This window comes from Penicillium angulare (assembly GCF_028827245.1).
Source record: "Penicillium angulare strain IBT 27051 chromosome Unknown utg000003l_segment0_segment0, whole genome shotgun sequence".
In the NCBI taxonomy this organism is placed as follows: Eukaryota; Fungi; Ascomycota; class Eurotiomycetes; order Eurotiales; family Aspergillaceae; genus Penicillium; species Penicillium angulare.
The window spans coordinates 5040589-5052271 of record NW_026623162.1 but is presented as its reverse complement, the minus strand read 5'-3'; the positions used below and the strand labels follow the sequence as shown (position 1 = coordinate 5052271).

Sequence of the window (11683 nt, the reverse complement as noted above, 5' to 3'; positions counted from 1 at the left end):
TTATTCTTCCCAGCCCATATCTTCACATAATCTGAAAAAGTCCCGAAATAACATAATATAATATATTGGCAAGTCAGTCTACTACTAGAAGTCGTCTATAGCAACTCTGCAGCAGTTTGGCATGTTGCCGCAGCTAAAAAGTGGCCACCATCACCACCATCAAAATCGTATGCTACGGTCCATTGCTTAGGAACACCCTGCAAAAGCCAATCTCGGCCATATCCATAGCTATGCTCCATAACCTTATCATCATGGTTTCGAAAAATATCAAGTAGATTCGCAATCAAAGACGCAATTGTTTCCAGCCAGAAAGCGATGTCTGCAGAAGTTCCAATCGGGCCTGGGATGAGTCCGATGAGAAAGTCCCAATTTTTGTCGCCTGTATGTATAGTCGCGTGGGTGGCATTGACAGCAATCTCTCGCATAATGTTAGTCAATTTGTCGTACCAGCCAGAAGTGCTCTGATCTGCCTCCCAGCAAATTATGTGGCCAGCACAGGCGTCCTCGACATATCCCAGGTAGAAGGGCGGATTGGCAGGGAATGTTCTCTCAGTTCCTGTTACTACTGAGCCAAATTCATCTGTCCTATGAGAAACCTCATATTCGCCATCCCCACCAAATCCCCAGGTGAAGTAGATCTCGTCCTTTGTCAACTCTCCGGATTTTTTGTAGCACTTGAAAATGTATGGCACAATCTTCATGGGGATCATGATCTTGCCACCAGGTCCAATGCGGCCTCCCATAGTAGATGTTATCCTTTCTTCATCGGCAGCACTAATCTTCGACTCCTGGCCAACAGTAAACAGACTGACACCCCGGCCGAGCTCTTGAGTAGCCTTGTCATATTCCTCCGTCGTCTCAATTGTTCCATCGGCCTTGATCTGCTCAGGCATAACAGCACGAATATGCGGCTGTTGAAGAGTTGCAACTGCCAGCTCTTTCACATCATCTCTAAATCTTTCCTCGCAGTACGGAGTATCTTCCGAAAGCGTCATAACGGAGCTGGGAATATTTGCAGCAGCAAATACACCCGATCGGGCTTTAGCTTTGGCCTCTCCAAAGATTTCGCCGTAGGCCTTTAGCTCGTCCTCGTCGTCGGCTAGAATTTCGAAGAATCGGACACCGATCTTTTCTATCTCGGTCAAGTCTTTGGCACCTTTGCTGCGACGAGATATACCATGAATTGCTGCGCCGAATAGGAGATTACTGCCAGGCTCGAGAATTTTGGCATTTGCTGGAGCCACTTTGGTATTAGCCCATTCTTTGAGGCGGGCAAGACGTGTCTCCGCGGTGAAGTCTGCCATCGCGAAAAAAGATTATCCCTGCCAGTGCGAGAGAATTTTCGGGTTATGTTGAGAGAAGAACAACGTAAGGTGTAAGTGTATGATAAAATTTGATAATTTCAAGATTTTGACCCCCAGACAAGATTTTGGCAATACTGCAGGTGATCTGAGTCGAAAAGCTGGAGGGGTGATGCATGAGGATTTAGATGGAATATATAGTATATCATATTGTACACATTGTGCGATAGACCCCCGCCCGTGAGAGTGCTGCAAACCTTGGAAGTATGTAGTCCTGGAGAATGCTTCACCGGCAGACTCGGAATATCATTGATTCGTCAAGGATCAAAGCTGAGGAGCTATTTGTAAGTGATGAACTGGCAACGCGAGTGGATATTGTGACTCGTACCCGCATGTGCACATGCTGATCTAGAGTAATCGGGCCAAAAGTTATACGTGAAACAGGGAAAACAAAGGATCCTCATGCACATACCTGCATCTCGGTCTTGAGTAATCAGGCCAACTATACCGAGTTCTACCAGAAGGCCAGGTAGATAGATTAATGTAGTTACTGTAGGTAGCCCGATCTGGAGAGTAGAAGGAGTTCCTCTGATCTGGTGGAGGTTGAAAAGTGCGATAGGCCTTGTATTTACCCCCAATTAAAAGGGGATATCAATCCGTCGTACTCCAATACCCGTGAATCCAGCTGTAAGATAAACTTGCTTGATTCAAGATCTGCTATAGAAGTAGAGTTGAATATGATCTCCGTCATAATTGATCGACGAACAACACGTATGCTGCGTCCTGCAGACATTGCCAACACGCCTAGCCCATTATTCTTCGGGGCCACGCAAGGCTCTCACCGAAATTTACGCCGTATTCCGATAGTCTTCGAGTTGTACAAATTACGTATACACAGATAGACAACTGCAAGCAAATGGGGCGTGGGCGGTAGCGTCACGATTTAGTCTCTTGGCACATCTACTCCACTGGGGCATACAAGACAAAAGTACCGGCTATTTCAGATTCAATTTGGAGGCATTCTTAAAGAAATCATTATTTCTCTCCCGTTTGAGAGAATTGGCGGTAAATAACTTGGAAAAGAAAACCAGCGAGTCAATCCACGTACTTTTTTGTCCGCCCAAGAACCAAAACGCTCGCTCGATAAATTCCATGCTATGACTTTGATGACTTTGATGAGGGGTCTGTTAACGAACCAACTTTCCCGGAAGATAAACTACACGAGGAATATTCCATTAAGAACACACCTAGAGCTGCTTCATCATCAGGGTCATACTTTGATCCGTAAAACAAAACTGATTGAGATGCTGAGTCTTCGGCCGCATTCTTCCCTCGGTGAACTTCAATTCAAATTCGAAGAGAAGACAAGCCATGATGACCTTCCTTTCTGCAACAGCGAATCGTCTCCCGGGACATGCCTGACTGCCATATCCGAAAGCTAGATTTTCACGATGGGCCATGCCGGCCTTGTGCAAATCCCACTGATCTGGACCCGCCATGCGCTTACGATAACTACGCATTGGATCGAATTCTTGAGGATTGGCATTGACAAGGGGGTCCATTGAATATTCGTAACTGGCGAAAGCAAGTTGAGATCCAGCAGGGATGGCCATACCATCCTTGAACTTGATTTACTGACGAGCCAATCTTTGTGGAATAACTATTTTGACGGCGAGGGATATGTAAGTGCATAGTACCATTGGGCAACAGAGCAAGTACTACTAATGACTCGGAAGTAATTTACGAAGGCTTATTGGATTATGCATTTGGCTTTCGACAAGAAAGCTGTCCAACTTATCAAGGCGTGTACATCACGCAAGTGCATTGGTATTCGTATTTTGAAGAGGAGGCCCCAGTTCCTCTGATATATCTTTGACTCTCTCAGTGATTTGTACCACTCACTATTGGCGCATAAATCGTATAAAATGTTTGACACTGTCGTAACTGTGGTGTGGATACTAACAAATGACAAGCCACACTGGCGAACACCCATTTCATAGGGTTTAATATCACTCGGAGAGCCATGATCCAGCATTGAGTTCAGCAATGTATCTTCTTCTTTAACTTCTTCACCCTTTAAGCGACCTTTCTTGGCTACATTGTGTTGGTGTATGAGTTCGCTTATCACTCGCTCGGTAATCTCGTACTGATGGGACATGCGGTGTCTGGCAGGAATAAGCCTGGCGACCAGACCGTGCATCCAAGTTAAACATTTTTTAGCGTAAGGTTATAGCTCGCTAAATTTAAAGAGAAGTCGACCGCGACTTTCAGCCACTCCAGGTTGCGACATGTAGGATTTCCCATGAACATCTTCGCGGTCATACGTGCAACTAGCATGCGCAAGTGATACTCGATATTGACATCGATCGAATCTAGAGTTTTAGGTGATAAATATTAGCGATAAAGTCCTCGAATTATCCAAGTAGAAGTTTCTTATACCCTGATTGTGTGGTAGGTCAATATACCAGCCGTAGGCTAGTTCCTCCTTAGCTTTTTCCACGTATTCATACAGCTTCGGTGCAAGCTTCTGTTTCAGCACATCCACGTGAAGATTAGATCGCTGCATGAATTTCATCGAAATATGTTGGACAGCCATATCCTACCGGAATTGCCAATGTTAATAAACTGCTCATAGGATAGGCGGTTGACATCAACTGACCGGCAATTGAACGTCTCTACCACTAAGCTTTATCGGAGACATGAGCCGTATTTCCTCCAAATACTTTATCGGTCGAACGAGGATGTTCACGTCGAAACGAGAGATGACGAATGGTTTATTCCTCATCTACATGGTGAGATAAATTGTTAATACTCCAATACCTTGCGGATCTCCTGTCGGACTTACAGACGTGTATCCCTTGTGAATTAAGTCATTGGCACCCTTCATGAATCTGCTTTTGAGCACTAAGTCAGGCTCTAGAACTGAGCGATACCCCACCACCGGGGCATTCTAAAGCTTCCTTGCTGGCCTAAATAGCAAAAATATGATCCATGCTACTGTCAGTGAGAGGAGAAATTTCTGCGTCCTATCTATACTTGACAATTTTCCATCCCCCTACAGAGGACACACATAGATCTCCATAGCAGATAATAGTCTTAATGACAGGCGTTTTAGACTGATTATTAGGGACAGGCATAGACGTTGATAGTAGTGGAGGAGATGAGCCTTACTAGGAGATTTGGTGGGATATTTGTGGAACAATATGTTCATGAACTACAAGATACTCATCTGACTAGCCTGAGCTCGCCTCTTCATTCTGTAGATCATCCGTTCAACATCAAATTCCCTGAGGTTTGAACTTCCTTCAAAAACATTCGCGTATTTTCTTCTACATCACACAGAATCGTCATAGGGCACTGACACGAGATAGAACCTTGGAATCTGGAGGCCGTTGAATATCTCCGGGGGGTACAAAGACGGGCGCGACTGGCTTCAAGCGTGGGTCAACAATTTCCTGGGCCTCTAGGATCTAAGCTCTGGAGATTATACTTTATATTCAATGCTCAATGCTCGCTTTTTCTAATATCCTTCGGCTAGTTATGTCATGCATTACGGCCTCGGGAATTTGCAGCACTGCGGTACGTTTGGGACAACCATTTCTTGTTGTGACACCATATAAGTATTTTTGGAGACGGCTTTGAGGCCTGTGTAATTGTACAAGACCTTGGTGAGGGTATCTAGACAGCATAATCCGTTTCTAAATCTCTTATCTTTCAATTACTACTGTACGGCCCATTAATTGAAACTAATAAAACGCCAGTTGCATATTCCATTTTGGAGCACGAATCGACGAAAGGGGTTCTCGGTCCAATTGTGTACAATCATAAATCAAACAAAAGGCAAATCATAGATCCACCGAGTCATGAAGTCTAACGCAACATCAGGTCGATCTTGAGGAAGCTGGGCGAGTTGAGAACAATATTAGCAATCACTTTATGTTCGCACCGCGGGGAATATGGTAGCTTACAAAATGACCAGCATCATTCACGGTCACGATAGCAAATCGAGATTCGGCCTTCGTTGCCTCGTTCGTTCGAACCCGAACCTCCTTCATTGTTCCGACGGTCTCATTCTTACCAGTCGCAAAAACAATAGAATTCCACGGCTGTAGAGATTTAGATGAGAACTCCGCCTGTCCCTTCCAAACGAGTGAATTCGACCATCGAAGGTTGCCAGCTGTATTACAAGCCAAATCGAGATTACCTTGGTATGCAAGGTAATTCACTTGGTTCTCAAGCAAATATCTGACCTGATAATCGGTGGAAGTCTGTTCGTCTGAGGTCTTCTCGAATGCCTCGGAAATCGCAAAAGAGGTTAAGTTGAATCTTTTGATATGCTCGGGCGGCAAGAGCGCATCCCAAACGGCCTTTGAGTTAAGATACTGATCGATCCAAGCTCCTTGAATGTAGCAAAGGTTATCATATTCGCATGTATGGGTGACTATGGCTTATTAGCACTAAATGAGGACGCGTAGTATTGAATGGATCACTTACTGTCGAATCTATTCCTTCCGCCCTTGTAAGCAGACTCATTATCGTACCATCCGATGATACCGTCAAAGCAAACTTTGCTGGCAGCAGTACAAAGGGCCGGATCCGGGCGATCAATACAAGTATCCATCACCTGCATGCACCGAGGCATGTTAGCCGCCATAATATCGCATCTAGTATTGTTGAACACTGGCTCTGGCACTCCAGGATTGGTTGAGCATAGTGTTTCCCAGTATCCAAAAGCAGTGCTCTTCGGAGAATGGTACCCGTTTCCCACCAAGCAAGTTCGAAGCTGGACCTGCGGCTCATTCGGGTAAAGCTTATTGTGCTTCACGATCTGCGTGCCGAGAGCCGGCACATATTTGCCCTGTCATTTGTGAAAGTTAGCGCATGTGCAGACGAAAATTAGCAAGTTTCTCTCTTACAGCATATGATTCTCCAGATAGATGGAAAGGATGATTTAAATGCCGAGGAAAGACCTCAGAAACAAATAGCTGTAGGAATCGATGCATGTCAATAGCAGCTGTTGGAGAGTCGCCCGGCAACTCATGCCCCTCATCAATGTAAGAGAAACCAACGCCGACTGGCTGATCAACAAACAGCAACGATGAGTTTCGGGACCAGCCCCATGGATTGTAGTTGGTACCGTTTCCAAATTCATTGATAAGACAGGGACCAGTCTCTTCGAAAAGGCCGATCATGCTTGACCCGCCCGGCCCACCTGTCATCCACAGCGTCAACGGGTCATTTGTGGGGTCATTTTGGCTTTCAAAGTACCAGAAAAAGAGATGCTTCGATCCAATGTCCAACCAGCCAGTATACTGAGCTGATCCTGCAGCACACAACGACTCATCTTGCTGTCGAATACGAATTGAGTGGTCGCTGTGTTTACTTTGGAAGACTTGAAATCCGTCTGTGCCCGAATTGCCCTCGGGACGCAGTACGTGCTGGGTAGCTGCGAAGCCTAGGCTCACGAGACTAGCAAATGGAAGGAGCAACATTTTCACTCGGGATATTGCAGAACGCAGAGAGAACCTCGAGAAAATAACTGGAGAAGGCTGTAGCTTTTAACTTAAAGTGATAGAAAAGCTCCCCGTCGGAACTCCGTGGGGGCCGGAGTGGGGTCGAACATCTAACGGTGTTCGGAGCTCGGAGTAAACAGTATTGATCAAGCATTTAGCCATTCTCAAGCTTCAAGACGTTACCAATGTCGGTTACCCCATAGCTGGTCTGTGTTACAGCCCACTTGTGCAGCAAAGGAGATAATTGTCATCCATCCAGGTACAGCCCCGCGCCAAGCATATTCAGCCCCCAACCAAACATTGATGGACAACAACCGACCTTAAACCCTTTGGAACCAATAACCTACAAACATCTGGAGTATAGGATATCATTCAACTTCCTGGCCATACATACTACAAGATGAACATGTAACAGATCATGATAAAGAATCATGTCCAAAGAATTAGTCTCAGCATCGCGACTAAAGCCGGAGCTGCGCCTAGCACAAGCCGTCTCCTTATTCGAAGCTGACCTTCCCAACGACCAAAAGCTTACTTTTCGCACGGAGAAGTCCCAGCTAGTCGGTACTCCTCCAAGCATACAGGATGTACTACGTCTTACTGCCCAAATTGATGAGCAGGTATCTGTATCGAAGCGACGCTGTTTCGGGACTAGGATAATCAATGTCCTCGAGTCCGTACAGCAGTTTGCTGCGCTTGGAGATATCGTTGTTGGCGGATCTCAGAATTTGATCGCTTGTGGTGTCTGGACGGTGGTTAGGACGTCTTTGGTGGTAATTATGAGATTCTTTGTTTCCTGGAATGCAAGTTGAATAACGATCTACCTTAGTTAGTCGCGAATTATTCCTCATACCTTGAGAGGCTATCGACACTATTCATGATTGCAGGTCGTTCCGCACCGCGATATGAGAAGATGGCATTGCTTTACCCTCGTTCAAAATCTCTTCAATCTTATCTATGCGACTATTTCATCGTGCTTGTTCAGTTATGTCACAAGGTACTGAAGTTCACTCAAAAGTCAGCTTTGGGCCAGTTCAAAACAACACTCAATGAAACCGACCTCAAGTATTTCCAGGTCAATCTTGAAAATTGCGCTTCTCAGATTAAGGGAGAGGTCACACTACTAATGGCCGAGAAGATCAACGATGAGGCTCTCAAAGCATCTGAATTTCAGAACGCGTTGTGGAAGAAAATGTCCAAATCTGACAACTCCCATCAGATAAAAATAAATGCCCGCATACAGGTACTCAGTTTCTGTTCAAAGTTCGATCACACTGTTATCTGGAAACAGACTCGAAAATCAGGGACTACGAGACTCTTTAATCAAACCCCAGTATACGAAAAATGGAAAGGTTGGGCTCTCTCTTTCCTATCCCGCACACTGGTTTATACCGGTAAACTAGGGTCTGGAAAATCAGTCATGTTAGCCAATATAGTCGACGACCTACATCTCCACGCAAACGAAGCCGTGGTATATTTCTTCTGTCGGCACGATGTCCCTGCAAGCCTTCAGGCTCGAACAATTATAGGATCTCTTGCTCGTCAGATACTCAGCCTACTTGAAGATTTGACGGGCGTGGCAAAGATTCTGAGTCAACGTACAGACGAGCTCAATGAATTTGACAAAATTGAAGCCATGCTGCAATTTTCCTTTCCATCCGATTCTTTGAGGCTATACATCGTGCTTGATGGACTCGACGACTGTGATGATGCTGTACGAATCCAAACCATGACGGAGATCAGTAAACTGCAGCGGAGATTTCATATACGTCTATGCGTATCTTTCCGATCAGATCCAGCCAGCTATGGAGCCACGATTGAGGATAAGCATTTCGTTTCTCCATGTGTGACATCAATACCTGATAACAGCGACGAGATACGAGACTTTATTCTAGAAGAGCTAGAAGATTGTCTTGAGTCACAGAGATTAATGATCGGGGATCCAACTCTGATACTTGAAATTCGAGATGCACTATTTAGCGGGTCTGAAGGAATGTATCTTTGGGTTGTGCTGCAGATTGAAACTCTCTGTTCTATGAGATCGGACTACGAGATTCGGCAAGCACTACTGAATCTTCCTAAAAGTCTCACTGAAACCTTTTGTCGAATTTTACAACAACTTCAATGGTGTGATCAACAACAAGGTCAAATCATGAAGCTGATTCTCGCTGCTCGGCGCCCACTGACAATATACGAGATTCAAGAGGCATTGAGCGTAGTGCCAGGTGAAGCGGAATGGGATCCATCAAGACATTTGAATAACATTCATTCTTCACTGGCAACCTGCGGCTGTCTCATCCACATCGACGAGGAGGAAATGACTGCGCGACTGGTTCATCCGAGTCTAAAACAGTTCCTTGCAGAGGGTATCCCCGCAAACATGGGCATTATCAAGCTCACAGCTGAAGCTGCTCACCAATACATAGCAGAGATAATCATCACTTATCTCAGTTACAATGTCTTTGATAGACAGGTATCCCGATGTAAAGCTACTCATGTCAGCGCTGGCTCTGCCCCATCCAACATCATCAACTCCACATTCTCGTCTTCAAGCTCAATCCGGACCCTCGCTGTCAAACTCCTACGGTCAAAGACAGAGTCGGATTTCGATCTAGGGAAAGTCCTAGGCCAAGTCCAGCGCTCGCCTCAACAAAATACACATGATGATTTCTGCTTCCATGCATATGCAAAATCTCACTGGCACATCCATATGATCTACATGAGCTCGCCTCCAAAGAAAATCGATCGTCTCCTTTTTACGCTCGCGCAATCAGATCACGCAGTCCTCAACTCAGTCGATGAAACCGGGCGAACGCCACTTATGCGCGCCATTTATCTCAAAAATACATACCTTGTTGAGCTGTTGACATCCATTCCAGAGGTGGATCTCAACATCAAGTCCTTCTCCGGATCCTGCGCAGTACACATCGCGCTCTTCCAAAGAGACAATGCGATAATAGCACGCATGCTTCACACTGCCGATCCCAATACGAGAAACCAGCATAACGAGACACCGCTCCTTCTTGCCACTACCTGGGGTGACTTTGACCTCTTTCGACTAGTATTTGACATACCAGGCATCGACGTCGCCGCACAGAACAAACATGGTGAAGCAGCGCTGCATATCGCCGTACGACAGCAACGCTGCGAAATAGTGGCTTGTCTTCTGGGGTATCCAAAGATAAACGTGAATATTCCGGACAACGAGGGAGATACACCGCTACATATTGCAGTGCGGAATGAAGATTGCGACATTGTCAGAGATCTCCTTGGTTGTGAGAACGTACAGCTGAAATTGGAGAATAAGAAGGGTCAGACTGCACTGTGGATGTCTCTTGAGACTCAGAATAAGGTGATTGGAAATGAGTTTTTGAGGTGTTGGCAAAGGCTTGAGGACAATAAGGGGGATACTGAACATTTAGGCTCTTTGCCGGAACTTGAATTGGCTGGTATGCCCGATCTTTCTCTTGAAACCGCTTGATTTAGCATCAGGTAGCTTCAAAACTATGTAGGTGGAACCTCATTCTGGATACTACTTGTTCAAAGATGGTTCTATTACCCAGCGAGGCCAGCCTACTAGTCGTTCGAGTTCTAAACATATTTTGATTGAGTGTCATAGTACGTAGTATTGTCAAATCACCCTAATGAAAACATAGAGTAGCTACTAAATTTATCAACTGCTAAGATTACTAAAAGCCCCTCTCCAAGTATTACTAGTAGCGACTAGTAGGCATTTGGCTAGAATTAGGTCGAGCATTTCCTTGGCTGGGTAAATTGCAATTAGCACCGCATGATCCGGAGCCGATGGCGCAAGGGACCCTACCCTGTACACGTGGAGTCCACGATCACAACCATCCCTAGATAGAATGAGTTTGGTCGGGAATGTAAGTGTTCGGAAAGCGTTTGCTCGGCGCGTTGCAGCTGACACTCCTGTACATGTACAGGGGATCAAAACCGGTCCGATGAACTGCATCATACAGGATAGTTGCTATTTCTTCGCAGCAGATTATAAGAACCCGAAAGAAAGAAATCACTGCACCCTGTACTCTGGAAAGTGTTGAGTCGGGTTCTTAGACACCGCTACCAACCACTAGAAACAGATCATATAGCGGTGTGGTTGTACAAGTGCATAGCTCCACAGCGAATTAATCCACCATCGGCTCTACTTCCCAACAAGATGGGACTAGAACAGGAACAGGAACCGGAGCAGAGAAGGGACAAATGAGAAGATGCATGAAGATCTCGGCAGTAGACCTACATACAGAAGTAAGTAACCAGGTGCAGAAGGGATTGCTTCTAGGCAATTCCACAGCCGCAAGGTGGCTAGGAAGGAGGCATGTTTCTGCCTGAGTTGAGGGGTTGTGTTGCCGTTTGCTATCCGGATCTAGGCCATAATTCTGCAAGGGAGAGGGCGATCGAGACCGGCAAGTTTGCCTTTGACGTTACCCACGTGTGAAAGGAAAGAAATAGAATCGAACTGGTTTCTTTAGAATCCGTGGTCGGCGTGGTGGTTGGAATGGAATGCGGGATTTATCATTGTGGCATGGGATGGAATGTTGAGGGGAGGATAAAGAAAGGAAAGAAACTTATTAACTAGTTATTCAGAATTAAATTTAGTTTTAGTTTTCGTTTTCTTGCTAATCAAAGCGATTGGTCGCATAATCTGTAGTATTATGAGGTATTAGAATGGGCAATAGGCGGATAGGATTACACTATGTTATTCCCTCATGCATGTAGTAGGTACGCAACAAAGATTATGATTGAGTAATTCAAATCGCGAAACTGTTTCAACAGGATTTCGAAACAGAATTTTCTTCAGCCCCTGTCAAAATTCTAAAACAAGAGTCACTATGCCCATAAGAGTATCCC

General features: G+C 45.4%; 5 protein-coding genes across 5 annotated transcripts; 1 reads left to right on the top strand and 4 right to left on the bottom strand.

The window, feature by feature from the left end:
* Positions 1–95: 95 nt before the first annotated feature.
* On the bottom strand, positions 96–1304 carry N7478_003899 (uncharacterized protein; the record flags this gene model as incomplete). Its single annotated transcript, XM_056920113.1, has 1 exon — positions 96–1304. One exon carries the CDS (start codon positions 1302–1304, stop codon positions 96–98), a length of 1209 nt encoding a protein of 402 aa, XP_056783271.1.
* Positions 1305–2548: 1244 nt separating this feature from the next.
* On the bottom strand, positions 2549–2914 carry N7478_003898 (uncharacterized protein; the record flags this gene model as incomplete). Its single annotated transcript, XM_056920112.1, has 1 exon — positions 2549–2914. One exon carries the CDS (start codon positions 2912–2914, stop codon positions 2549–2551), a length of 366 nt encoding a protein of 121 aa, XP_056783270.1.
* Positions 2915–3506: 592 nt separating this feature from the next.
* On the bottom strand, positions 3507–3876 carry N7478_003897 (cytochrome P450; the record flags this gene model as incomplete). The annotated part of the gene is made up of 2 exons (XM_056920111.1): positions 3507–3673; positions 3741–3876. The coding sequence occupies 2 exons, from the start codon at positions 3874–3876 to the stop codon at positions 3507–3509; spliced, it is 303 nt and encodes a 100-aa protein (XP_056783269.1).
* Positions 3877–5130: 1254 nt separating this feature from the next.
* On the bottom strand, positions 5131–6793 carry cp8 (putative carboxypeptidase Y; the record flags this gene model as incomplete). The annotated part of the gene is made up of 4 exons (XM_056920110.1): positions 5131–5202; positions 5270–5742; positions 5796–6159; positions 6218–6793. 4 exons carry the CDS (start codon positions 6791–6793, stop codon positions 5131–5133), a joined length of 1485 nt encoding a protein of 494 aa, XP_056783268.1.
* A 452-nt stretch (positions 6794–7245) lies between these two features.
* N7478_003895 (ankyrin repeat domain-containing protein) lies at positions 7246–10295 on the top strand (the record flags this gene model as incomplete). Its single annotated transcript, XM_056920109.1, has 2 exons — positions 7246–7587; positions 7644–10295. 2 exons carry the CDS (start codon positions 7246–7248, stop codon positions 10293–10295), a joined length of 2994 nt encoding a protein of 997 aa, XP_056783267.1.
* Positions 10296–11683: the final 1388 nt, after the last annotated feature.